We start from the raw sequence: 25,994 nt of genomic DNA on the forward strand, positions 1-25,994 counted from the left end.
ACAACGCCGTAATGACAAAGTGCAACAGGATGCTTGGTGATCCATCGACAGCCCGTGTTCATCGGAACGTCCCGCTTAATTGTCTGCCATTTTCGTTGAGATTAACTGAAAAAGACCAGCCATCTCAAGCCGTTCGTGACAATGCGTGTGTTCACCACAAGCCAAGAGTTGAAGACTGGTGGGTAGGTTGCGTGAAGAGGCGCTGGCCAGGTAAAGTGGAGCACTCCCGTGTCCTCCGCGTGGCTGACAGGGACAGGCTGGACCCCTGTTTCGCCAAGCCATCAGCAAAGGGAGAGGAACGAACACCTGGCGTATGGGTAAGAAGAACGCTGGCAATCACCATTTCCAAATGATGGATAAGTTGGACGGACGATGTCTTTTGCCAGGAAGCTTTTAGAGGCGCAAAATTAAACCCAATCAGCCTCAAAATCCAGAATCTTGGAGTCGCACACGCCCAAGGCTTTCCAGGGCCGTCCAGAGTCGTCCAATGAACTCAACACGCGACCCGTTCAACATCCGCGGAAAAACATCACCATCCGCATTCTCTCTCATCCAAAACGCTGCCTCTCACACCGCCTCTAGAGCCCTTGAGTCCTCGGTCAAAGCAGTCGAGGCTACAAAACAGGCGATCCAGGACTCCGACATGTCCTTCGCCGTCCCGCGCAACGTACCGAACTTTGAGAGTGCGCAGCGTCGCTTTGAAGATAATGTCTGGAATAAAGTCACGGGGAAAGAGAAAGGCCTACCAATGTACAAGGACAAACCCAATGGCTATGGATATGGAGGCGGGGCAAGGGGGCGCAGGAGCTTCGTAAAGAGCAAGGGAGGGATGGGAATGATCGCATTGGTACTCCTCGGACTATTATACTGGTTTGGGTGGTCAGGAGGTTCAAGTGCAAGCCTAGAGGGCGAATACCAAGACGGCAAGACCAATTGGGGGGCGGTTGTAGGAGGCCAGATAGGAGTGAAGAAGGGCAAAGTGAACTGGGAGAAGAGGAGACAGGCCGTCAAAGATGCTTTCCTGCTGAGCTGGAATGCATATGAGGAGCATGGTTGGGGCTATGACGAGTACCACCCTGTTTCGAAGAGCGGTCGATACATGGCACAACCAAACGGAATGGGCTGGATCATTGTCGATGCCCTGGATACCTTGATGATCATGAACCTCACCAAGGAACTCAACCACGCGCGCGAGTGGATATCGACAAATCTGGACTACGAAAAAAACCAAGATGTAAACACCTTTGAAACAACAATACGAATGCTCGGTGGTCTCTTGTCAGCACACTATCTCCAGGACACACTCCCAGGACTCAAGCCCGAGAAAGCCAACGAAGAAGACTTGTTCCTTGAAAAGGCCACCGATCTAGCAGATCGCATCCTCGGAGCCTTTGAGTCCCCCTCCGGCGTCCCTTGGGCCAGTGTCATCCTCAAAGATGGTAAAGGCCAAGCCTCGCACGCCGACGGCGGGGCCTCGTCAACCGCCGAAGCTACCACTCTTCAGCTCGAACTGAAGTACCTCGCCTACCTGACTGGCGAAGCACATTACTGGGAAAAAGCAGAAAAGGTAATGCAAGTAGTGGACAACAACGGCGCCAAAGACGGACTCCTTCCCATCTTCATTTACGCCAATACGGGCACCTTCCGCGGCTCTGAGATCCGCTGGGGCAGTCGTGGCGACAGCTACTACGAGTACCTCATCAAGCAGTACCTACAGACATCCAAACAAGAGCCCGTGTATCTGGACATGTGGAAAGAATCCCTCAACGGCGCAAAGAAGCATCTCCTCGCCTACACGAAACACAGCCACTTCACCGTCCTCGCAGAACGTCCGGACGGGATAGAAGGCCGTCTCCACCCCAAAATGGACCACCTAGTCTGCTTCCTCCCCGGCACCATCGCCCTCGCCGCCACCGGCGGCGCAACCCTCGCCCAAGCCAAGAAACAGCCCGACTGGGGTAAACAGCAGGAAGAAGACATGCAACTCGCGCGCGAACTCGCAAAGACCTGCATGGGCATGTACAAAGTCACCGCCACCGGCCTCGCCCCTGAAATCGCCCACTTTGAACTCGACGACCCGCCCAAAATGTACCGCACCGAGATCCGGGCCTCTACCTCCGATCTTGATACCCAGGTCCCCGACGGCGAGGGCTGGAAGTCGGATTTTGTAATCAAGCCTGCTGATGCGCATAACTTGCAGCGCCCGGAGACGGTCGAGTCGCTGCTGTATATGTGGCGCATCACTGGGGACGATGTGTATCGTGAGTGGGGGTGGGATATGTTTCAGTCGTTTGTCAACTATACCATGGTCGAAGGGGGTGGGGGGTTCACTTCCATTGGTGATGTACGTACCATTCCGCCGCCGCAGCGCGACAACATGGAGAGTTTTTGGCTGGTACGTGCTTTTTTCTTCTTACTTTCCCCTTTACCTTACACATCCTGGACTTTTTTTCCCTGCGATTCCCCTGCTTTCTCTGTCCAAGCTTCGACGGGTACTAATGCGTCATGACACAGGCCGAAACACTCAAATACATGTACCTCCTCTTCGGTCCGGACGATGTCCTGCCGCTTGACCAGATCGTGCTGAATACCGAGGCCCATCCGTTCCCGAGATTCGATGCGAGCAGGAAGAGGTTTAAGACGGGGTGGGAGAGGTTACCTAGGGATGCAAAGGGGAATCTTATTCAGACTGCAGCTGCGGCTTCGACTGGGGCTACACCGCCGCATTAGATGGAGGGCCGAGCCGAGCTAGGAATGTATTGCTCTTGAACTACATCATATTCTTTTAATATAGCATCTCAGGCGTTGTAGGGCTATGTGCGCTGGGCTTCTGCTTGTATGTAGCAAAAGCTTGCCTTGTTGGGGGGATTAGATGCATAATATTTGGGACGGGAGCCATGTTCAGTTTGTATAGCCTTTTGATCTATATTGTAGCTCCATTCGGTCTTCTTGCTTGATGTCGTTATTTACATAGAGTGCGTAAACTCGTATCTCATCTAATCATGAAGTTTTAGCCTCGGTTGCCGAGGCGATGCATTGCCCGCTTCATCTTTGCCAAGGTTGGTTTTTTAAAGGCTGTGTTGGAATTTGATCTATTGCTCCAATGCTCATGAGCTGGGAAGTACGGTGAAGGAAGCAGATCTCTTTGGGTAGCTAGGGGTCGTTCATGTAAATCTGCTTTATCGCAGGTTGCTGGTGCGGCTGTCCATACTTTGGCGAACACCCTGGGCATTTTCTGGCTGCTCGGCACCGATGCGCGGTGGGCTCTTGGATTGGGCAGACTTTGGACGCCAGGGTGAATGACTGCGACTACAGGACTTGATGAGCCACCCCGTCGATTTACGTCGCACCGGGGATTTGGAACTTACGATCGCCGCCTCTCGCCTTCTTTCTTCCTTTCCTCGATAATCTTGAGCATAGTCTTTCGCCCGTCTTTTGCATTGATATAGGCATCCCTCATACTCATGCTGACCTTCTTGCTAGCGTCTGCCCGCAAAAGTCTCTTCAGCAACAGATGTCTCATAAGCACACACACGAAAACGCCACAGTCGCTCCCATTCTCTTGCTGCGGACTGTCGTCCATAGGTATAAACCTCAATCTCTTTCCAAGCAGCTGCTCCATTTTCATCGTTGTGTTCCGGGCTTCCCGTGCATTTGATTGCGACATGGAGTCATAGTGAAACGATACACCGTCGATGATGGATACGAGGAGTAGCGACCAATGCGATCCTCCTTCTGCCTGTGTGACGTCCATGTTGTCATTTATGGGTAGGAAGACGTGTGTGGTGGTAGCGAAACTTGGAAGGACCTCTTTGAGCGTGAGAGGGTTGGCAGTCTGCATAAGCATGTAGGACATGGAAGGGCGGAGGAGGACGATAGAGGCTTTGGGAAAAGCGGTGAGCTCTTCGCGCTCGAGGAATCTGACAAGAGTTTTCAGTCTACAATCTTTCTGCAAGAAATCGTCAAACTGACTCTTGCCAGAATGCGATTGCCTATGAGTGTGGTCAGCCACGATTGCCCTTGTAGCATTTAAGACTGTTCTAATGCGCACATTGTCTGTAAGCCAGTCGTCCTTGATACTATCGACGTCTGCTCTCATGACTATATAGTCTTAGCTTTGCATTCATTGCTTATGTGCGCGGTACGAGCGCAAGTCAAAGGGTTTGGGCGAGGCATACACACCCCTCACATCATGATCTTGCACAACTGTCAGTCCTCGAGTCATATGCCGTGCACTGTCCAGCACTCACAAGATAGATAGGCCTCATCTGGAGGAGGATCACCTAGATGTCTCCTGCCTTTCTCTACCAGTCTGGAAAAGCCCATATCGTAGCAGGACAGTAGTCGATCTGGGAGGGTGTGCGGTGAAATCGCGCACACTGTTACGCTCGAGCTACTGTGCAAGCCGATGGCAATCAGAAAACGGGAAACGGGAAAAGGGAAAGAGTGGAGAAGAAGCAGAAACAGGATATGCAGGGCAGACGGTGGAGAACCGAGAATCGAGAGTGCCTGGTCTCGTCGACGGTGCGACGCGTTCCCAAACCGAGACTCGGAGTGGGCTGTCTGTGGGGAGCAGGGATGACGTCGGTCCACGCTTTACCCGATTGGTTGGTACGATGAGCGAAGTGTGGTGTTGTTATAGTATGTACCAATCCATAATCATGTCGATCAAAGACGAACCGGCGACCTTCATGGACAGTTCTTTGTTGGCTCATTACTTATCGGATGGAAATTTGGGGTGCTACATGTTTACAGTATGTAATTTTTTTTTTAGAAAAAAAAACAATAACCCCCTGCTGCGCAAGTAGCGTCTAATGACCTTTCTATCTGTATAACTGGATCAATGCAACACGACAACAAAACCACTCATGGCAGTTGCCCGACTGTTTTAGCATCGCCATTCCCTTGTGTCTTGCCGAATTGCTCTGGCTTCTCGACCTTGAACAACCAATTCTTCTTGTCCTCAATCTTACCTTGCTGAATTCCCTTGAGCGTTGTGAGAAGCTTCGCGCATACAGGGCCCGGATCTTTCGCCGCGGCGGGGTAATGGAATTTGTCACCCTTGGATTCCAAATGAATTGACTTTATAGGGACAAGGGCAGCCGCTGTTCCAGCAGCCAGAACCTCGTCGAAGGATTTGAGCTCATCGTAGGCAATCTGTGGGTTGTCAGGACGCCGTTCGTAGCGCTTAAGTGGAGGACCGTACCTCTCGGGACTCGGTTTCCCAGCCAAAGGACTCCGCAATCTGAAGTACACTGTCTCCCGTGACACTCTTGATGATATTCTTGCTGCTGGATGCAACCAGCTTGATCTTTTCGCCGTCCTTCTTCACACCAATGAAGGCTGAAGTGGAGAATTCATCGACGACACTCCTAGTCTTGCTGTCGAGATGTAATGTGATACCGTATCCAGCTTTGTAGGCCTTCTCGCTGTGTCTCAGGACAGGTGCGTAGTTGCCGCCGACCTTTGCTGAGCCGGTGCCTTCGGGCGCGGCACGGTCAAAATCTTCAAGGATGAGTGCATCCACTGGTGCTGTGCCGTGGTAAACGCCGGTAGGGATGCAATACACCACGAAAGTGTACTCCTGGGGCGGATTCAAGCCCAACTGCGCGGAACTACCAAAGAGCAGGGGGCGAACGTACATGGCTCCACCTGTTTCATGAGGGGGCACATACGCCGCATTCATACCTACAGCCAGACTACAGCAAGCGAGGAAGTGATCTATAGGTACTTCTGGGATCGAAATGAATGAGGCCGAGTGCTGCATCCGCTCAGCGTTCTTCTGTGGCCGGAAGATGTTGATTGTGTTGTCTGGCGCACGGAATGCTTTCAACCCCTCGTAGCACTGCATACCGTAGTTCAGGCCTGGAGCCATGCCGTGAATCCGCAGGAAAGGATCCTCTACGAACGTGGGGGCCGACCACTCCCCTGTTTCCTTCGAATAGTGTGATTCTACATGGCCAGCCACTGTGAAGCGTCAGACTGAGCTCAGACTTCGTATTGTGCCTGATTATGCCATCAGACGCTTTATACTCTCTTTTCCCTTTCCCCTTGTTTCTCGGCGGGTATACACGTCCCACCTCTTCTACTCAAGGTGAAAACAGCAACAATATCTAACCTACCTTCTCGAATCTTGAATCCCATGTTATTCCAGTCTGTAGAAAGGTTGGTTAGCGGAAGCGTTTCCGAGGTTTCCGAATGAATGAGCAATTCGGGTAGACAAGTTGACATACCAATTGTGTTGACTGGTGGGGGTGGAAAGTCTGCCATGATTGTGATGGCTTTTCTTGAAGTAGCGCACGCAGGTGTTGTTAGGTGTTGTTGAGGTACGATCTATCTTTTGTGCGTCGCTGATTCAATGGCAAAGCCTTAAGTTTTAAAAGCTTAACGCCGTGCTGTGGAGCTCAGCTCCGAGAGCGATATCGGTGACGTCTCCCCGCCGATATCCTCCCGCAACCGTCACGAAATATTAGGCGAAAGACAAACATTTCCTGTTCACTCTACTCTCCGTCTCTCACTTGTATCTAGTATATGCGGCGTGAGCGGACTGCGACCATGGTTTTCTCTCAGCTGAGTTCAGCTTTGTCCCTGCAGACGACAGCTTTACCCGCAGTGGGCCAAACATGAGGTGACATTGGACAATCTCTCACACGAGCGATTGAGGCTTGGCATGACCTGAGGCATCTCGCGCCTCCAAAGTCTGTGCTGAGTACCAGACCTTGGACCACCAACACGACAGAACTATGGAAGTATTGCCTCGGCGCTGATATCCTCTTCTCCTTTACACTTGTAGCCTATTCAAATATGATTCGCATCACCACTTTCAAGGTTCCCCTTATCGCCGTTTTCGTGCTCGCCCTCTTCTCGTTCCTCTGCCTCGGCCCGTATAGAGAGACTTCAGGACACCTAGCATCAAAAGCGACGCTCTGGAAGTCTCGAGATCCTCCAAACCCGGCCCTGCTCAAGGGACACGCTATTGCGCCAAAGTTAGGCAACGCGACGGCCAAGTATGTCCACGAAACATCCTAGTCGAACCCTGGCCTGGACACGACGACAGCATAGCATGTGGACAAACAGCTGACTTTCTGGCAGGGCAGAGCTGGGTCGCGCCGCATGGAAAGTCCTACACACGACATTTGGTCGCTTTCCTGAAAAGCCCACAGAAGAGGAGCAGGAAGCGCTACGGTCATACGTATACCTGTTCCAGCGACTGTATCCTTGGTATGTCTCAGCCCATGCGGTGCTATGCACTTGTAGATCTGGAGTCATGCGCGAGCTGACCACTTCCTTAGTGGGGACTGCGCCGAACACTTTGGACAAGTCCTTGCCAAATACCCTCCTCAAGTATCGTCGCGAACGGCAGCCGCCATGTGGGGTTGCTATGTACACAACATTGTAAACAAAAGGTTGAAAAAGCCTGAATTCGACTGCAAGAACATTGGGGATGCATACGATTGTGGCTGCGGCGAGGACGAACCGGAAGCATCGGCTCAGAGTCCAGCTGCATGAACCTGGGGTAGATGGCGCTTACGCCAAAGCGACATGACGAGGTGCAGAGATGCTCCCTCGCAGGTGCAGATCAAGATAGATAGGATGGTCTCACTTGACGCCGTGTGTCTCTATCACTGTTGTGTATCAAGACACGAAACATGGAGGGGCTGTTGCGTCCTTTGCTCGATGTTCCGTTGTGTGGCGCGGTGAACTGTGCAAAGCTGGACAAAATGGCATGCGAAGCAGCTGTGTGCTAGGTACAAAGGATAGGTTATTTTGGCTTCAGCCGGTACAGTTTCCGCTTTGCGACTTTGTACCTCGCCGCAAGCCGCACCAGACGACAAAGCAGCGAGACTTGGGCGATTCTAGGTAGAGTAGTGACTAGTCTGACTTGACTTGTGCGGATGGGCCTGCTGATCGCGACACCTGCATGGCGGCGGGCGAGACAGGCCGTTGCTGTTGGGACGATGATGGGTTTGGCATGACGGAGACTGTTTACTTGCGACATGCCATGCGCACTCGTATCAGTAGAGGTCTAGCCGACCAGACAGTAGAAAACAAATGCTGCCATGTTGTTATGCGCGTGCAAAGGCATACACTACTACTGTGGCCGACTGGGCATGCGACAAAGCGCACCCAGGACCACTTTACTACATACTCTATACTCTACACTACCCTACCCACCCACATGCATGCATCCATTGAGAGAGGAGCACCACCAGTTCGTCGCCCCTGACCTCTCTTTCCCCGGCGCGTGGCTGGCGGGGGCTGCAAGGCGTGATGGGCCCCAAGTCGTAGTCGTGTGACTATTTTAGAATGTCGCCAAAACTGCGAGCCGCGAGCCGTGAACGCGCGTGGATACACACAATAGGTTGTCAGGCATTGCAGACTGCACGGTGATGTCAGGTTGCTAGGTAGATGTAGGCATAGATGTTGCTTGGTTTAGATCGTACAGCCGGCGCGGTTCCTCCACTTGGCGCTCTGTTGCTGTCAGGGCGGGCGCATTTTCCGAGTTAGCCCCTAACAACAGTGAAAAGTGAAAACGCATCCCTCACAAAGTGAAACATGTATCGATGCCATTAAGGCCCTTCACTCGCTGCTCCCCCTCACCGACTTCCCTCCTCTTCCCTTGACATTCGCCAGCACACACCGCCATTCTGCATATTCACTGCTTCCGACTGTGAGAAGAGAAGCAACTTGCTTTGGCCAGCACCAACCTAGCCATGGTATCCTTTTCTTGTGAGGTATGCTGTTTACACCCCCCCACCCACCACATGCCCAAAACGCCCAATGCCCAATACCGCACCCTGCAGCTCGCCAGGCGGGAACCGGCCCCCTTCTTGTTCCTCAACTCCCTCTGAATACTGACTGCGAACACTATAGAACTGTGGAGATGTCCTCACCAAAAAGAAACTAGACCCGCATCGCAATCAATGCCATGGCGCTTCATACACCTGCCTCGACTGCATGGTTCACTTCCCTGGCACCAGCTACAGGGCCCATACGGTAGGCGCCCCTCATTGTCTCTCACTTTTCTCTTACCGCAACCGCTGCTACACCTTCCTCCATGGTGGCTTGACCATAGTCCAGCATGTCGCTGTTCGCGCAAGAGTCGCGCGTCGAAAATTTTCGTACCTCCTCCTCATGGCACTAACACCGTTCGCTTGTAGGCTTGTATCACGGAAGATCAAAAGTACCAGGGCAAGCTTTACAAGGAGAAGAAGCCCAAGGGTCAACAGCAAAAGAACGATGACGCTTCCCGCAACAATTCCCAGGCTCTCACTGCCCACAACGCCCATGTCGAAGATGCCCCCAACGCAGATAATACGTTAGCTGTCGTGGATGCCCCTCCTCGCTGTCCCACCCCTCCTCCCGCGCCCTACTCGCTAGGCTATCACGAGCAAGCAAGCCTTCAAGCCCCGAATGTCTTTGATTTCTTCGAAGGTTCAGAGACTCCCGCTGCCCCGCGAACATACAGGCCTATGGATGAATCGCGCATGCTTGAGGACAGTGAGCCACCTGCGTACAGCCAACCAGCGGCAGGTAAGCAGGATCATGCGCCATCTGCCACCGACGCCATGGCCTACCAGGTCCAAGATGAGAACCAAGGCTTTGCGTACGGCAGCGAGCCTCTCCGTCCGTCAAACGAACGCTACGACTCGTACACGACTCCTGCTCCCAAGTCGAAGCACATGAGAACCAGGTCACGCGACACAGATGTGGAGACCACCAGCAAGAAGACTGATCGCAAGCGGAAGCGCAAGAGTTCACCCACCGAACTAGACTTGTCGCTTGTTCGCGCTCGCGAGCAAGGGGACACTACGATGTCGGATGCACCTCCCAGTTTCCACACTGGCCTCACTGGTGGACTGAACCGACTGCTTGCTCGCCCAGAGTTCCCGCCCTCACCAGATGACTCTGGCGAGTTCGCCAATTCACCCCTGAGCCCCATCAAACGTGCGAAACAAGGCGACTCAAAAGCTCTTTTACGCGCACAAAAGGATTGGGAGGTACAGCAACCAAAGCAACGCAAGACCGAAACGAAGGCGCGTGAGTCGGGCGAGAAGAAGGAGAAGAAGGAAAGGGGTCGTGAGCGCAACCGTGAGCGCATCGAGCGCAAGAACGGCACAGCTCTGGTAAAGATTAGGCCCAAGAAGAAGCGCGAAGAGTCTACGAAAGAGTCGCGTCGACAGCGCCGTCGACAATACTCTTCCTCTGTCTCGCCGCCACCGGACCGAGAGGCTGTCAAAGCCATCGAGTATCGCCCTTCTGGATCCGACTCGCCTGCACCCAATGTTGATGGTCAACTCATGGTTCGCCCCAACGGCGACCTTGCATCTATCGTGCCCGATGCTGACAGCCGAGCTGGCTTGTTCATGTCCTTCATCACCAAAGGACCTGACTCGGAGCGCGGGATAAGCATCAACAAGGCCTTGAAGAGATATCACCGTGAGCGCAGTGATCATCGTGAGCGGGTGCCCTCGAAGATGGATGAGGAGAAGGAGCTTTGGAAGGATCTGCGCCTGAGGAAGAATGAGAGGGGCGAGATTGTCCTCTTCTATGCTCCGCAAGAAACGTCCTGACTAGACGAGGATGGGGACATCATCCTCCGCATGCGAGGCTGGTCCTGTTCCGATCCGTCTCCAAGTCGAGAATTGCATGAGAGGGATGATACACGACAAAGTATAGCTGTTGGTATGCTGGTATGAACACATCTCGTAGCTTTTTTCCTTTGTGGTCGTTGCAGCCACTTCCCGCTTGTTTCACATCTTTCCTCTTATGGTTGATACCCGGCTTGATGTCCATGTTCTTTCGGGTTGGCTTGGGGTCTATGTTTCGCTGTATATGCTTGTGTCGATTCTGCACCAATGTATCTCTTTTGTGGTCATGTCTTGCTGTCAGCATATATAACTGCAACGTCCATTGTTGGTCTACGGTTCGCGTCTGGTGTCTCGTGGCCAGATTGGCTACCCTTGATGCTCCGGGGCTGGACTGGACCCGTTCCCGTCCTTTGGCGTTGGGCATGAATATGGATAATGGCATGACTACAATCTGTGCTCGACTGTGAGCTAGATGGAAGACTTTTTATGCGAGATGATGTGTACTGAACGCAATGATGATGGCTAGTCAAACTAGCAAACCTACTTTGCAACCTCGAGCGGATTCCGGATGTTGCCTCTGCCGTCAAGGGCCTCCTGTCGGGCACCTCCGTCGCAGGCTTGATGCAAGTTCTGACCAGTTTGAATGAGCGCAGGAAATGGCGCAGAGCCGCATGTTGGAGGAGAAAAGTGAAGCTCGCTAGGCACAGACGCCCTGGACGACGTACTAGAGGTACTGGGTAGGGTAGGACTCTCGGTTGTTTGGTAGCGTTGGTACTCTTAGCAAAGCGTCGCCTTTACGGGCCATCTGTGGGCGATGTGGCCATGCGATTAGGTAGTAGAGTGGTACCGGTAGAGTATGCGCCAGGCACTCTGTCAGGCTGCTTCGTGCTTGGCTTCACGGTATGCGGTCACAGAGCGCTGATCTTGGGTGGGGACCTCGCTTGCCCCAGTCTCTCGCGATCTGTGCTGTGCAAGGAGGCGCTGACCCAAGTGACGGGCAGGCGGCGGGATTCACCACCATTACCACCACCACCACCACCACAACCACAACAACAACGGCAACAGGGCGTCGGGAGATGATGTGTGGTTTGTGATGCTGCCGAGGTGGGTATATGTGGCTGCGCAATGGCGCAGCGCATGCGTGCAGACAGTCTGGAGAAGGCCCGCATGGCTTCACAACTACCGTGAGTACCGTACGGTACCGAAGCTAAGTGGATGAAGCGTGTCTTGACCATGCATCTCCCCATCCCCCCCATTCAATGACACCATGCTATGGGTTGTGGAATACCGGCAAACCTAGGCCTTACCGGCAACCATTCTGCGTCTCCTTTGCGTGCCATTCCCTGTCTTGCCCTGCCTCGTAGCCGGCCTCTTCTCTTTCACTGCCATCCAGGCAATGCCCAGTGAAGCCATCATCAACCATCATGCCAGCCAACAACAAAATGTAGGTGAGATGCTTCCTTTGTGGTGGAGCAGATGCATGTTTGCTGCCCTGGCCGCACGCATCCCTACCTGGCTTCCCTACAGCCACGATGCGGCGGCGAAGGCTTCCAGAAGACTGCCTCATGCGACGACCGTGCGCTAAATCCCGCAGCCCGCGCCGAACTGATTTGTAGTTGTGTGTACCTACAACAACAACAACAACAACAACAACAACAACAACGCTTGTGCCGCACATCCTCCCACGTCGTCAACTATGATTCGATCTTCCCATGCGCCGTGTATGGGGCGGATGTACTATCCGTCAGCCCATTCAGTGACCGGTCTGCTAGTCGCTTCTGCATTGTGTGTCAGATGTCCCCATCGATGTTCCAATCGGCTAGTTACCATGATCCCACCCTCTCACTGCCCTGTCTCGACATGTTAGCTTTGCGACACACAAACTCCCCACCCCCCCTACCAGCCAGAGCAAGCCTACGGGCCTCTTGACACGAGAAATACTGTAATCGACTAATCAAAGGACACAACGTGATAACACCGTGGACGACTACTCGTCAATTGCCCTGTCCAGTCCTGGATGCAAGGCAGCGAGGTCCATGCTGTCAGCCGCACGTTGCAAAGGTTGCCCCCGCATCACTGGCCTTGTATAACTTGACCACATTTCAGCCTGGACTGGTTCCAACACATCTGCCTGCTGCCTCTCATGTTCTTCCCCTCCTCCTCTGTCCAGCTACCTCATTTGGTCACGTCTCCATGACGGAATAACCGATTCGGTGAACTAGGAAGGCTGTTCATCGACCGACTTTCACGCCTACACCATTTCCTTTCAAGCGTGTCAATCAGGCATCTCAAGGACCGTCAAGATGACCATGTCCTACCCACCCTATATCGACTCTCCTGTCGACGATTTCGAAGACATCATCGACTGGAGTATGGGTGAAACCTATGACCCCATCTTTGAAAGCGGTGGCAGCTTCCTGGACGGACATGGCAACAGCTTTCCGGATAGCTACCACGTCCCTGAGAGCATCGCCTCCGAGCAACAATTCACACCAGGACCACCTTTGCTATCAGATGGCCCGCCATCAACGGGTTACACCGTCTCTGGCCCACCATCGCTTCTTGAAGGCCACTCCTCATTCGGCCACATGTACGGTGCCTCTCCGTCATTCGACACCACAGCCACATCTCCGTTCGTGGATCAGAGCCATGAACAGTACTCCCGGTCATTCGGAGCTGGTGATGGGATGATGTCGCCTCTCTGCCGCATCAGTGAATCACCCGTCCTCGATACACGCTTTGCTTTCATCCCAGATGGCACACAGCCGCCGCCCGAGTCATACGAGACTGCAAGGGATACCGTATTCAACCCGCACGTCGCAGGCTCATCCAACGCTTTCAGTGGCTTGGACGTCCGGATTTCCCAGGTCTTCTCCAATGTTGGTGGCTGGGCAGATCAGCCCCAGGTCATTGGACCAATTGCAGAAGCGGAGTACTGTCCAGTCGAGTCGTCTCCAATTCAAATTCCTCAAACTAGCCCAAGCTTCCACCCGGCGACGACGTATCCACGCTCCGAACGAACACATGAGTACCACAACCGAAGTCGGGCAGTCACTATCCCCGAAGCAGCTCAGGGAGCGTCAAGCTACAACCAAAGTACTTCGCACTCTCGACGGGCTCAGAGAATGGCACCTACGCTATCAAGCTCGCCAGTGGCTCACCGGCTAGCCAGGAGCTGTACATTGTCTCGCGGTACCTCACAGTCTCGGCGAAAGCTGGCCACTCCATCCCCCACCGAATCCTGGGGCTGGGTATCCTATCAGCCAAACCCAGTAACCAACAGACTAGCACCCACCAGTACTGAGGGGATGCAAGGAAGACCACTGAGAGGGCGTAAGAAGGGTCTAACAGCTGAACAGCGCAGACACGCCGCCTTGATGCGGATCGTTGGGGCCTGCACCAACTGTCAGCGTGGGAAACGAAAGTGTGACGAAGGCACGCCATGCAAGCCGTGTATTGAGCATTACAAAGGAGACTTGGTCAATCATCCATGTCGTGATCGGCTTCTCACCCACCTGACCGACTCTTTCCTCTCCGAGCGTCTTGGGTGGCACCCCACTCCTAGATCTCCGGGATCCTTCACTGCACCCGGCGGTTTTGATGTCCTGGCGGGTATTACATATACGATCCCATTGATCTTTGGCTTCGGTCCAGCGATTCTTGTTCCTGTACATCCCTTGCAACTAGAGGATAGTCATACACTGGTACACGATCACATTGTATACTCTTGGCCACCGGATAAGTCTCCAGAGACATCGCACCGTCACGCCGTTCTGCCTGCTGTCATGTCTACAGACAAAGCCTTTGACCTTGCACAAGTTCTAGACGACCACCTTTCCAAGCTAGTCACGCACCATTTCCGCGGATTCCCATTGTATTCCTCGCCCCTGCGAATCCTCAGGGAAATCTACATTTTTTCCCGCTCCATCTCCCCCTCCGCAGCCCACGCCCACACCCTCCACCAAGCCCTAAAACTCCTCGTCCTCGTCCACATCGGCGGCGACATTACGCTGGCCCCGCAATCCGAACACCCGATCCTCGCCCAACTCATCCGCCACACCATGGACCTCTCCTCCTCCTCCACATCCGACCTCACCCCAACCCCTTGCTTCCTCCGCGCCCAATTCGGCGCCATCATGCCCACACTCGCACAATCCCTCATGAAGCACGTGCTCTCCTCGCTCGAACAGCTCTACCTAAACCGCGACTGCGACGACTGGCCCATGGCCCTCGCAATCACAATCACCATCCTCATGACCATCGAATCAATCCACTACCACGCCGCTAAACTACCCTACCACCACAATCTCTCCTCCTCCACACCACAACCACCACCAACACCTGACCTCCACGCCGACGACCCCGCCATCCAAACCCTCCTCACCTTCTACACCACATGCTACCCAAACTGCCACGCCCGTCTCAACCCCACCTGCAGCCCGGACCCCTCGCCCCGCACCCACCAGTCCAGCTCGGCCGAGGACGCGTTTGTAGAGCGGGTGCGGTGTGCGGTTGGCCAGGCGAGTGGGGCGGGGTATTTGGCGCAAAAGGCGTATGAGAAGAGGGCTGAGGGGGATATGGGTTGGTTTTTTGATCGGTTGGTTGGGAGGTTGGTTGGGAGGGGGGGAGGGGGAGGGTGAGGGGGTGTGGTCTTTTTTTTTATATTCTTGTTTTCGGCATTTTTTCTGCGTCTTGGGCGGATTGGGTGTTGCATTCTGACTGGTTTATGTTCACTTGACTCGACGCATATCCCCTTGTTCGTTTCCATCATACTCTGTGGCCTCGTCATTTTCCGTTTTTTTTTTCAACCCCGTTTGTTTCTTTCCGCAAGCCTGGTTAGTTTTTTTTTTCGTCTTCGGGATACCATGATAGATGGATGAGTGACGAGTGTTATGACTAGATTAACGGATTTACGATTTTTTTTTTGGCAAAGATGGATGTATCTGCGTAGATGTGAAGATATGTACATGTATTGATATATGTTTGTGTGTCATCTATATGCAATCCCTAGTTGTTTCCACTCAACCCGACACAACCCCTCGAAAATCCCCCAAGCAGAAAAGCACGGGATATTTCACCGCGGTATGCGGGACTAGCGAACCTGGGTTATAAAATCATATGAGTGTGGTGAAATGGGATGGCCTTGGGGATGGAAAAAGGCAGGGTACAGTGAGCCAAGGGCATATTGGCAAAACCAAATCGATTGGAAGCAAGGGAAGAAGATATATAAAACCAAAGCAAATGCTCATGCCCCGCTCATCAATGCAACTACGCTATCCAAAAAAAAACTCCCTCAAATCGTCAAAAAAAGGACGAGGAGAAAACAGCAAAAGGGAAGGAAAGAAAGAGAAGAGGGAAATCTACAAAACCGAAGAAAAGGACAAGGACGGCGTCCAAGTCTCTAGGCTAACACTTCTATACTTCTCCCACCCACCATCCTTCCGCAACCCCCCGGATCAAGCTAGAACAAACAACATCTACAAAACCCACCCCTCAATAAACCGAACAACTCGTCTGCGCACGCGTCATCGCAGCCGAAAACATGGTCTGCATAGCCGTGTAATGAAACACGATGCCACCCAAGACAGCAAGGTGCCAGATATTATGCGAGCAGCCAATGTAGTCGAAGAAGCCCGGGAAGAAGCGTTCGGGCGTCTTGCTAGCGTACAGACAGGCGCCCGTGACGTAGACGGCGAGGCTCTTGGCGAGCGGGGCGTAAAAATAGTGGGCCCAGGCCAGGCCGCGGGTGTAGGCGAGTTGGCCAAAGGGCAGGAAGCCCGTGAGTGCGAGGGAGCAGTAGAAGAGGACGCGGGCCCAGGCCATGTCGGAGCGGTTGAAGGTCGGGTGCCAGGGGAGGAGGACGCCGCCGATGCCGAGGAGGGCGGTGATGCCCATGTAGGCCCAGCGGGAGACGGGCTCGCAGTAAAACGCCGCGTATTCGGTTGTCATGATGGAGGCGGCGACGAGGAGCGAGATGCCCGTGTAGTCGACGCAGGCGAAGCGTTCGAGGAGGGTTTGGTGCGAGATGGAGTTCATTGTGTGCCAGATGGTCGAGCAGGCCAGGCATTTGACGGCGGCGAAGAAGAAGACGGCGGCGATGAAGATGTCGGCTTTGGTCGATATGCTGAAGTTGTGGCTCATCGGGTAGAAGTAAAAGGCCATGGCGAGCACCATGACGAGGCCGATGAGGTGCGTCCAGATGTTGATGAGCTCGTTGTGAATGCTGACGACGGATCGGACGCATGCCCATTTGCCTTCGGAGAAGCGGTAGCCCTTGAGAATGTGGGGGTTGACTCTCCAGGGCTCGGGGAGATCATCGTAGTGGATGAGGCCATGCTCTTTTGCGCGCTGGAGGGCTTTTTGAACGGCGTGCTCGACGGTATACTCAATGGCTTCTCGTGCTCTTCGCGCCTTGTCGAGTCCCCCATCCATGACCCCCTTTGCAATCTCCAGACCCTCGTCCATCTTTCGCCGACCGCCTTCGTAGAACTCTTGTGCATACGAGCCGATTGTGCCATCTCTTAGTGCGTGTGCTCGACTCTCAAACTCGGTCAGATAGGAATCCATGAGGAGGATGCCCTCGAGCACTTTCTCCCCAAGGGTTTCCTTGCGTTCCAGTGCATCCTTGTAGCGGTCCTCTAGCGTCTCGACGAAGACGGCAGCCTGACGACGCCCCGCCTCGATGGCACCGTCTGATATTTTCGAACATTGCTCGCGCACGGCGAGAAGGGTGTTGTAGGCGTACTCTATGCCTTCGTCATACTTGAGGTGGCCATACGACTCCAAAAAGTCCATGCGGCAATTCAACTCGGTCAGGAAATTCCGCAGCTGTGCCAAAAGGAGGGGTTAGCCATGTGTGGACCAACAAGTGGGATGGTAGCAAGTGGGATGGGTGTGTGGCGTACCAGAATGTGGAAGTTTTCTGCTTCGTGAGCGCATGGCTTGGTGTGCCATGAGTGCCGCCGATGTCGCGAATCAAAAGTTCCGTAGCCTCGGTAGGTGGTCCGCGACGGCTCTTCTTGCGATGTCATGACGGCGGTGCTCACTGCTGCACTCGACTGGGAGCGAGGAGGCATGGCGAGCGTGCGAGACATGGCTGGCTTCACACTTATACATGCAACGAGGACAAGTGTGCGCGGGGTTGTTTGCAGTGTGGCAATGTGCCTGGCCCCCGAAACGGCCAATGGAAGAAGGGTGGTGATGGGGAATGAAGAGCTACCCACTCGACACAGTCTGGTAGACAGCAAGACAAGGCGGCGCTATTGGATAATGTGTGCACATGCGCGCTGCTCGTGGCTATGGCTGGATGAGCTGTATGGATGTTGAGGGTTGGCACCAAAAAAAAAGGATTTGGTGCGTGGGTGGTGGGTCTTGTGCTCGACGAATGAGTGAATGGAGCGGAAAGGCGTGGGGTTGCTATGTGGCAGCGGGACGAAGAAAGATGGGGGAGTGGTGGGAGGGGGGAATTTAGGAAATGAGATTGAGAGTGAGCACCCCGAGGAAAGGAAAGGAAAGACTGGGTCAGTCTACTTGGGTGAAAGGGACATTGGCAGCGTCATAGGTCATCACTTGGCCACGGCAGCTATGTAGGTTATGTACTCCTAGGTAGTAGAGTACTCTCTACTCCTGGTTAGATGCTCCGTCCTTTGTGCGCTAGACAATGCTACACAATCTGCCACTCTTCCCCCAGCGTTGTTCAGCGCCCTCATCTGCTGCCAACCGCCACCCTGCAGCTCGCTTGTCTTAGTTTGCCATGTCCCTACCTACTCTCGATCTCCAAGACTTCCCCGTGACAGCCGCGCTTCATCAAGCTTGTTCTCGGCGATTGTCCGTTGCATTGCATTGCCCTGCCTTGTTCTGCATTTTGCATGACTGAAGAGTGGTTTCCCGCCTTCCGGAAATGGCAACATGGTCTGCTTGGCGCTAGGATGGATTCGGATCACCGGCCTTGGCGGCTTCAGCCACCCCTATGGTCCTGAGCCCAGGTGGTTGTGCTTACAGAGACTTGTGCTTACAGAGACTTGTGCTGACAGAGACTTGTGCTTACCAGTACTACAGAGACTCGACAACTGGAATCATGCATAGCACACTGTCTGTGCAATTTACAATTCGGGTCAAACGATGTATAGATGGGAGCACTTTGGAAGTGCTAATGCATGTCCCGAGGTCCCCTCTTGAGCTAACTTGGCATGGTCTCATGACTAAAGCTACCCATCGTATTGCACATGTGTTGTGTCTACCTAGTAGTAGAGTATGCGCTGCTTTTCTCAAACGTCAAGCCTTGGATGCTTCAATGCTGGATCGAGGCCCAGATCAGATGCCTGCAACCACGTGTGGTCTGGGGTGTTGTTGGCGTCACAGGGTCCAGCTGCAAGACCGCGTGGGCGCAATTGCGACCCAACGCTGACCCGGTTCCCAAGTTTGAAAAAAAAACCTTCCGTGACCGCGAGACACCCTTTTCCCCACCCGATCCCACCAGTAGCAAAATGGTGCTCCAAGCAATCAAGTACTCACGAGGCCGGCTCGAGATTCTCGACCAGCTGAAATTGCCCCACAGTGAGGAGTATGATTCCATGTACTCGTCCACCGATGCATGGCACGCCATCAAAGACATGAGAACGCGAGGGGCACCGGCGATTGCCATAGTGGCCGCCTTGGCCCTCGCCGTCGAGCTGGCCAATATGAAGCTCTCATCCATAGCCGAGGAAGTCAAAGTCTTCGTCACAGAGAAGCTGGACTACTTGGTCACCAGTCGGCCTACGGCTGTCAATTTGGCAGATGCAGCGGGCAAGCTGAGGAGAATCACCGAGGAAACTGCCGCCAGGGACGGTGCAGATGGGGAGTCGGTCAGAGAAGCATACATCGCAGCAGCAGAGCAGATGCTGATCGACGATGTGAGCGACAACCAAAACATTGGAAAGCATGGAGCAGAGTGGATAGCGAAGAATACACCGGCGGGACAAAAGGGACCCGTGAGCATGTTGACCCATTGTAATACTGGGTAAGTGTTGAATGCTGATGATACATGTATATATAATCAATCAATCAGTCTAACTCGTCAGCTCTCTGGCAACCGCAGGCTACGGAACAGCGCTTGGCGTGATTCGATCCCTGCATGCTGCTGGCTCCCTGAAGCACGCTTTCTGCTCAGAGACTCGACCCTACAATCAAGGCTCGCGGTTGACTGCTTTTGAGCTCGTCCACGACAAGATCCCAGCCACCCTCATCACTGACTCCATGGCTGCCGCGCTTCTCCGCCTGCGAGGTACCAGCGAGAACATGGCTGCTATTGTCGTCGGTGCAGACCGTGTGGCAGCCAATGGAGACACGGCCAATAAGATCGGAACCTACTCCTTGGCTATCCTGGCCAGACACCACGGTATCAAGTTTCTCGTCGCAGCTCCCCGTACCACGATTGACATGAACACCCCATCTGGGGCTGACATTGTCATTGAGGAGCGACCAGGCAAGGAAGTCACGCTGGTCAAGGGTCCAAGGTACGACGGTGTTACTCTAGACCTCGCTGTGGTGGAGACGATCAGCATTGCCGCCAACGGTATCAACGTTTGGAACCCGGCTTTCGACGTCACCCCTGCAGAGCTCATTGATGGTATTATTACCGAGGTTGGTGTAGTAGAGAAGGATAGCGATGGGAAATTCCCATTGGCCAGCGTATTCGAGGCGGAGGGGTTGAAGGTGAAGCCATCTACGGTCGGAGGGTGCTGAATGAATCATGGTTCGCAAGGCAAAGAAATGCCTGTGTAGATCGAATGGATCGAATGGATCGAATGAGGACTATAAGGTTGCTGCCTGTTCTAATCGAACACTCCATGTGGTCCACATGTGTGTGCCAACCCAGCCCCATGCAGGCGGTCATCGTTCCTGCTCATGCTCTGAATAGCTTCGATGTCTTTAGGCAGTGATGATGGTGTTGCTCTATTCCCATGTCCAGTAGCATAGTATACACTATCACAACCAGGCTTGCACCCCTCTAGGATGAGTTCTTTGTGTTGGGCTTCGTTTCGGATGCAGACTGCTCTTCAGCATCTGCCTCGGCCTTTAATTCTTGCTCTGCCTTTTCTGCTTGCGCCAAAAGTTCCTCTATTTTCTTTTCAAGGGAATCGAGGTGACTTTCTAGGGCGGCAGCCGTCTGTTCGCCACGCTGCAGCTCTTTGAAGGCCTATGACAACTGTTGTTAGCATCACAATCGCGCGACCGTGGTATACCAGGGACAGATTTACCTGAGCAAGGTCTGCATCCGACTGCGATCCTGGCGCATCGCCCTTCTGAGAATTCGACATGTTGGTTAGGCAAGACGGAAAACGGAAGACAGTCGTGGTCGCAGAGGCGAGAGGTCGGTAGTGGTGCCCTGGGTAGTGGAGCTGACCTGGAAGATGACGAAGCTTCGGGGCAATCAGTCAAGTTAGCGCGATTGACCTGCGCAGGGTGCATGAACTGGGAGCAGTAGCAGCGCAGCCCTACGTCTTCAACCTTACCACCTCTCCCGACGCAACCGTTCGTGCGCCCCTTCCTGTATATTCCTCTTACCATACCTCTCCCCGTATGCGCACCCTCAGACCTTGGTAATCGATCCGCGATCACTTGGTCACCATGTTCTCGGGGTCCAGTTCCTACTTAGGGGGCGGCAACAGTGCCCGACCTGGGCAGCCACAATATGGCCAACAGCAACAGTCGTTCCAGCAGCAACCTGGCGGCTTTCAGGGCGGCATGGCCCCTCAGCCAACAGGCTTTGGGGGAGCACCATTGCAGCAGCAATTCACTGGCTACCCGGGCCAGCCGCAGGGCTTTGGACAACAGCAGCAGCAGCAACAGCAGCAACAGCCCCAGCAACCACAGTATACGGGCTACCCAGGCCAACAGGGGCAGCAATTCCAGCAGCCGCAGCCGCAGCAGCAACAGCAAGCACTGCCACAGATGCCCTTCCAGACAGGCGCACCTTCACAGCAATCGTTTCAGTCGGGTGCCTCTGCACAACCCCAACGACCGCAACCAACGGGCATGACTTCTGCGCAGATGGCCGACTCCTTCAGAGGGGGCGCTTCATCTGCACCGCCTCCTGTGCCGGCAAAGATGACTAAGATCCCCAACATACGGCTCTCGTTCATCACGGCGCAAGACCAGGCCAAGTTTGAGCAGCTCTTCAAGTCGGCCGTGGGCAGTGCCCAAGCGTTGTCGGGGGACCAGGCGCGGGACTTGCTGATGCGGTCCAAATTGCCTGGAGATGCTTTGTCGCATATTTGGTAGGCGAGTCGTGTTCTCGATCCGATGCATTGCTAACAGAGGCAGGACGCTGAGCGATACCACCAAGTCTGGCCAACTCCTCTTCCCCGAATTCGCCCTCGCCATGTACTTATGCAACCTCAAGTTGACTGGCAAGGACCTTCCCAACTCTCTTCCTGAACGTGTCAGGAATGAGGTGTCGAGCATGGTAGACATCATCTCCTTTGGCGTCGGGGAAGATCAGATTAGCCGTCCTGCTTCAGCCAGCAATGCCCGCAAATTCAACGAGACTCCAACGATCCAGCAGCCCCAACCACAGGCATCAAACAGCCAACTTCTCTCCACTCTTGTTACTCAGCCCACCGGTTTCGGCCAGCCACAACCAGGTTTGCAGCCGCAGCAAACGGGCTATGGGCAAGCCCCGGGAGGCTACAATGGGCCCCGACCACCCATGCCTCCTATGCCTACAGGCTACGGCAACAATTTGGCCCCAAGTCAGACAGGCATGGCTCCGCTCAATGCGCAACCCACAGGCATGCCTGGGCAGTGGGGTCTGGTCAACACTCCTGCAACGGGATTGCCCAACATTGAAGCTTTGGCTGCACGTATGATGCCCCAGACAGGCAGAGAAAGCGGAGTTCATACCACTGCGGGTCTGACTGGTAATGCTACCATCCCATGGGCTATCACCAAGGGCGAGAAAAAATTGTACGATGATACGTTTCGAGCTTGGGACGGCATGAACAAGGGATACATCAGTGGAGAGCAGGCCCTCGAGATTTTCGGTCAAAGTGGCCTTCCGAAACCTGATCTCGAGCGTATCTGGACTCTTGCTGACTCTGCTGACCGCGGTCGTCTCAATCTGGATGAGTTCGCTGTCGCAATGCATCTTATCTACCGCAAGCTCAATGGATACCCCATCCCAGCTCGGTTGCCTCCAGAGCTCGTTCCTCCTTCCACCCGTAATATCAATGATTCTATTGGTGCTATGAAGTCGCTTCTGCGCAATGATGCAGAAGACAGGAAGAATTCGGGAGCATTCCTCCAGCCTCAGCGCACCGGCGTCAGCTATCTCAAAAGTCACTCATTTCGGTCTGGCAGCCCTCAAGCAGGCGGGCGAAAAGATGCGACTGTTTTCAGAAACAATGATGATAACGTCGGTTACAAGTCGAGTGCCAGGCATCGTTTAGGTGCTGGTGGTCGTTCGCCGTCTCCCGCACAACCTGGGTCACCATCATCAGAGCGAGAGGAAATGTCGATTGACCAGCTTCGCAAGTTGGTCAAAGAAAAGCAAATCATCTTGGATGCTATGGACGCCCGAGACGAGAATGCAGCAGACGAAGAAGATGCGCTCGATCGTCGGGACCGCAGAGATGCGGAGGATCTTTACCGCCGCATTCGCAGGATCCAAGAGGATATCGACGCTCACCCTAAGGCCGCTTTGAGATCCACGGATTCAGACGCAGAGCGTCGCCTTCTCAAGCGCCAGCTGCTAGTATTGACGGATCGCTTGCCTGAGCTTGCATCCAATGTGCGACGGACGGAACGAGAGATCGCAGATGCCCAGTTAGAGCTTTTCAGGCTGAGAGACGCCAAAGCCCATCCAGGATCTGCGTCTACGATTGTAGGCACCGGTCCTGGTGGTGCTGTGACCGAATCAGATCGATTGAAAGCTCGTGCCAAAGCCATGATGCAGGCACGCTCCGCTGCTTTGACCGGACGCCCTGCTCCTGTCAGCGATGATGGCGGTGCAGCAACTGAACGCTTGGAAAAAGAGAACTCTCGCATCCGCGCGGAAAGAGAAAACAACGAACGCATGATTCGCGAGGTCGAGGATAGTGTACAGGAGTACAGCAAGGGTCTCGAATCAAGTCTCAAGGAGGGAGGACATGACAACACCAGTGAACATGAAAGACGCAGATGGGAGGAAGCTCTAGGAGTAGAGGATGAAGTCAAAGACTTCATCTTTGATCTTCAGCGAAGCAGCCGAGCGGCGCGTGTTCGCAAAGACGAGTAAGTTCATCCTTGAAGATAATCAAGGCTATGACTAACATTTCTCAGCTCGTCCCGTGACAATTATCGTCCATCTGCCCGCTCAGAGACCCGTCCAGTTGCGGGGTCTCGCGACGTCAATTCCTCTGCTAGTGCTGAGCCTGCGTCTCGACCATCAGCACCATCTGGTGGAGGGTCCTATGCTTCTTACAAGACCCCTGAGGAACGCGCTGCTTTCATTAAGCAGCAGGCTGAACAGCGCATGGCGGAACGTCTCGCAGCATTAGGTATCAAAGCTCCAGTCAAGGCCGGTGAGACGCCTCAACAGCGAGCTGAGCGCGAGAAGAAAGAGCGGGAAGACAAGCTACGTCAAGCTGAAGAGGAAGATGCTCGTCGTGAAGAGGAGCGACAAAGACGACTTAACGACGAATCAACAGCTCCCCCCATTGTCTCCAAAGCAAGTAGCAAGAAGCCTGCACCGCCTCCTCCAGTCTCGCGTAAGAGCAAGACTGATGTACATCAGCATGACGTGAAGCAAGCTGAGGCTGAGTCGAAGAGAGTGGACCATGACCTCGCAGAACAGGCCCTTCGTGAGCAACAAGCAGCGCAGGAAGCGGAAACACGGCGCATGGAGTACGTAAAATCCCTAGCTTCAATCGATTGTACTAACAGAAATGCCAGGGATGAAGAGCGTGCCCAAGAAGACGAGCTTGCCAAGGAACGAGAAGCCGCGCAAGCTCGCCTACGAGCCCTTGAAGAGCAAGTGCAACAAGGCAAGCTCAAGAAAGCCGAGGAAAAGAAGCGAAGGGAGGCTGCCCAGAGAGAGGCGAAAGAAAAAGAGGAGCGCTTGGCTGCTCGACGAGCCGAAATAGAGGCAGCCCGTGAACGTGAACGGCAACTGCAATTGCAGCTCGAAGCGTTGGAGGACGATGAGTCTTCTGATGACGAAGGCCCCCAGAACATCACTCCTCAAGACACCACCCCTACCGCCAGCCAGGAGTTGGCACGCGACGCTGCACCGCCAGCTGCACCGCCCATGCCAGTTGTGCATCAAAACACACCTCCGTCATCGGTTGCCAGCCCACCCTCATCTTCTCTGACCAGCCCCCATCCTGGACTTGGTGACACAGAGACCAAGAACCCCTTCTTGAAGAAGATGGCTTTGACAAATCAAGAGAACAGCGCGTCTGCACCTCCGCCTCCGCCCAGCAGCACTAGTGAAGTGTCCACGAACCCATTTCACCGTCTGACACAGGAAAATGCCAACAAGTCCACCATACCTACCTTCAACGAGCCTGCTGCTCCCTCAGCTCGCAGGCTGGGGAAGCAAGACGACGACGACTGGTCTGTCGTTGACTCGGACGATTCTTCCTCTGACGAAGACGAAGGTCCCTCGCAAGGTGGCGCCAAGCAACTCGCATCTATTCTCTTCGGCACCATGGCACCACCCCGTCCCCTCTCCTCAATGGACAACAAGAGCCCCCGCGCTGAGAGCCCAGCTGTAGCCTCCCCTGCTGGCATTCCACCACCACCACCGCTGCCTTCAGGCACAGCGCCTCCACCTCCACCTGGACCTCCACCTCCACCTGGCGGCGCAGCGCCTCCCCCGCCGCCTATGCCTAGTATGCCGGCACCTGGCGCCCTACCAAACCGAGGTGCGCTCCTCGGTGAGATTGCAGCTGGTAAGGGGTTGAGGAAGGTGGAGACGAAAGATCGAAGTACGGCGGCTACGGCTGGTAGAGTTTTGTAATATACTGGAATGGGATTGGACGGTGGAAGGAGAATAGAATAATTGGGCTTTTCTTGAGAATGTGTTCTGTGGTACAATTACAATATGGCTCGTCAAGCATGGGTTTGGTAGTGATGTCTACTAGTGAGTGACTTGAAGTGTGGTTTTTGGAATCAGCTACTTCTAAACTTGAGACGAATTGCTCTAATGCTTGAATCTGTGTGTAAAAGATTCGACGCAACAATCATGGCTTGTGTAGCCTCGGTGTGTAATTGTTTTGTATATATAACTGTTTGATCTTTGCTTTCTCTATGGATGTTGCGATTCTCTTTTGAGTAAAGGTAGAACAAATTGTTTGTTGCTGTAGGTAAGAGTAATTTGGTCAAAGACGGCGCTAAATTATCCTAGCAAGTGCAGCCGAAGCTCGCCACAAGCTTCCA

The 25,994-nt window shown here is 54.0% G+C and overlaps 12 protein-coding genes across 12 annotated transcripts; 6 read left to right on the forward strand and 6 right to left on the reverse strand.

Moving 5' to 3' along the window:
- Window positions 1-28: 28 nt before the first annotated feature.
- IAQ61_001822 (uncharacterized protein) lies at window positions 29-2,730 on the forward strand (the record flags this gene model as incomplete). Its single annotated transcript, XM_066095272.1, has 3 exons — window positions 29-317; window positions 398-2,395; window positions 2,515-2,730. Exons 1-3 carry the CDS (start codon window positions 30-32, stop codon window positions 2,728-2,730), a joined length of 2,502 nt encoding a protein of 833 aa, XP_065954756.1. The 5' UTR covers window position 29.
- A 449-nt stretch (window positions 2,731-3,179) lies between these two features.
- IAQ61_001823 (uncharacterized protein) lies at window positions 3,180-4,326 on the reverse strand (the record flags this gene model as incomplete). Its single annotated transcript, XM_066095273.1, has 6 exons — window positions 3,180-3,309; window positions 3,369-3,920; window positions 3,973-3,992; window positions 4,052-4,101; window positions 4,183-4,197; window positions 4,251-4,326. 6 exons carry the CDS (start codon window positions 4,324-4,326, stop codon window positions 3,180-3,182), a joined length of 843 nt encoding a protein of 280 aa, XP_065954757.1.
- A 540-nt stretch (window positions 4,327-4,866) lies between these two features.
- IAQ61_001824 (uncharacterized protein) lies at window positions 4,867-6,270 on the reverse strand (the record flags this gene model as incomplete). The annotated part of the gene is made up of 4 exons (XM_066095274.1): window positions 4,867-5,157; window positions 5,207-5,967; window positions 6,123-6,155; window positions 6,234-6,270. The coding sequence occupies 4 exons, from the start codon at window positions 6,268-6,270 to the stop codon at window positions 4,867-4,869; spliced, it is 1,122 nt and encodes a 373-aa protein (XP_065954758.1).
- Window positions 6,271-6,712: 442 nt separating this feature from the next.
- IAQ61_001825 (uncharacterized protein) lies at window positions 6,713-8,104 on the forward strand. The gene is made up of 3 exons (XM_003833646.2): window positions 6,713-7,007; window positions 7,093-7,221; window positions 7,293-8,104. The coding sequence occupies exons 1-3, from the start codon at window positions 6,805-6,807 to the stop codon at window positions 7,507-7,509; spliced, it is 549 nt and encodes a 182-aa protein (XP_003833694.1). The 5' UTR covers window positions 6,713-6,804; the 3' UTR covers window positions 7,510-8,104.
- Window positions 8,105-8,714: 610 nt separating this feature from the next.
- On the forward strand, window positions 8,715-10,574 carry IAQ61_001826 (uncharacterized protein; the record flags this gene model as incomplete). The annotated part of the gene is made up of 3 exons (XM_003833647.1): window positions 8,715-8,735; window positions 8,875-8,997; window positions 9,162-10,574. 3 exons carry the CDS (start codon window positions 8,715-8,717, stop codon window positions 10,572-10,574), a joined length of 1,557 nt encoding a protein of 518 aa, XP_003833695.1.
- Window positions 10,575-10,593: 19 nt separating this feature from the next.
- On the reverse strand, window positions 10,594-11,016 carry IAQ61_001827 (uncharacterized protein; the record flags this gene model as incomplete). The annotated part of the gene is made up of 1 exon (XM_066095275.1): window positions 10,594-11,016. The coding sequence occupies one exon, from the start codon at window positions 11,014-11,016 to the stop codon at window positions 10,594-10,596; it is 423 nt and encodes a 140-aa protein (XP_065954759.1).
- A 484-nt stretch (window positions 11,017-11,500) lies between these two features.
- Window positions 11,501-12,159, reverse strand: IAQ61_001828 (uncharacterized protein; the record flags this gene model as incomplete). Its single annotated transcript, XM_066095276.1, has 2 exons — window positions 11,501-11,831; window positions 11,900-12,159. The coding sequence occupies 2 exons, from the start codon at window positions 12,157-12,159 to the stop codon at window positions 11,501-11,503; spliced, it is 591 nt and encodes a 196-aa protein (XP_065954760.1).
- A 736-nt stretch (window positions 12,160-12,895) lies between these two features.
- Window positions 12,896-14,417, forward strand: IAQ61_001829 (uncharacterized protein; the record flags this gene model as incomplete). The annotated part of the gene is made up of 2 exons (XM_066095277.1): window positions 12,896-14,296; window positions 14,388-14,417. The coding sequence occupies 2 exons, from the start codon at window positions 12,896-12,898 to the stop codon at window positions 14,415-14,417; spliced, it is 1,431 nt and encodes a 476-aa protein (XP_065954761.1).
- A 1,102-nt stretch (window positions 14,418-15,519) lies between these two features.
- IAQ61_001830 (uncharacterized protein) lies at window positions 15,520-18,159 on the reverse strand. Its single transcript, XM_003833650.2, has 2 exons — window positions 17,498-18,159; window positions 15,520-17,420 (listed from the first exon to the last, which is right to left on the reverse strand). Exons 1-2 carry the CDS (start codon window positions 17,684-17,686, stop codon window positions 16,086-16,088), a joined length of 1,524 nt encoding a protein of 507 aa, XP_003833698.1. The 5' UTR covers window positions 17,687-18,159; the 3' UTR covers window positions 15,520-16,085.
- A 658-nt stretch (window positions 18,160-18,817) lies between these two features.
- Window positions 18,818-20,318, forward strand: MRI1 (S-methyl-5-thioribose-1-phosphate isomerase; the record flags this gene model as incomplete). Its single annotated transcript, XM_066095278.1, has 2 exons — window positions 18,818-19,583; window positions 19,672-20,318. 2 exons carry the CDS (start codon window positions 18,818-18,820, stop codon window positions 20,316-20,318), a joined length of 1,413 nt encoding a protein of 470 aa, XP_065954762.1.
- Window positions 20,319-20,583: 265 nt separating this feature from the next.
- On the reverse strand, window positions 20,584-20,893 carry IAQ61_001832 (uncharacterized protein; the record flags this gene model as incomplete). Its single annotated transcript, XM_003833652.2, has 2 exons — window positions 20,584-20,772; window positions 20,834-20,893. 2 exons carry the CDS (start codon window positions 20,891-20,893, stop codon window positions 20,584-20,586), a joined length of 249 nt encoding a protein of 82 aa, XP_003833700.2.
- A 177-nt stretch (window positions 20,894-21,070) lies between these two features.
- Window positions 21,071-25,928, forward strand: IAQ61_001833 (uncharacterized protein). Its single transcript, XM_003833653.2, has 4 exons — window positions 21,071-21,853; window positions 21,900-23,846; window positions 23,895-24,458; window positions 24,507-25,928. The coding sequence occupies exons 1-4, from the start codon at window positions 21,204-21,206 to the stop codon at window positions 25,573-25,575; spliced, it is 4,230 nt and encodes a 1,409-aa protein (XP_003833701.1). The 5' UTR covers window positions 21,071-21,203; the 3' UTR covers window positions 25,576-25,928.
- The last annotated feature ends 66 nt before the right edge of the window (window positions 25,929-25,994 follow it).

The sequence above is a fragment of the Plenodomus lingam genome (genome assembly GCF_022343315.1).
Source record: "Plenodomus lingam strain CAN1 chromosome Unknown contig_13, whole genome shotgun sequence".
Taxonomy (NCBI): domain Eukaryota; kingdom Fungi; phylum Ascomycota; class Dothideomycetes; order Pleosporales; family Leptosphaeriaceae; genus Plenodomus; species Plenodomus lingam.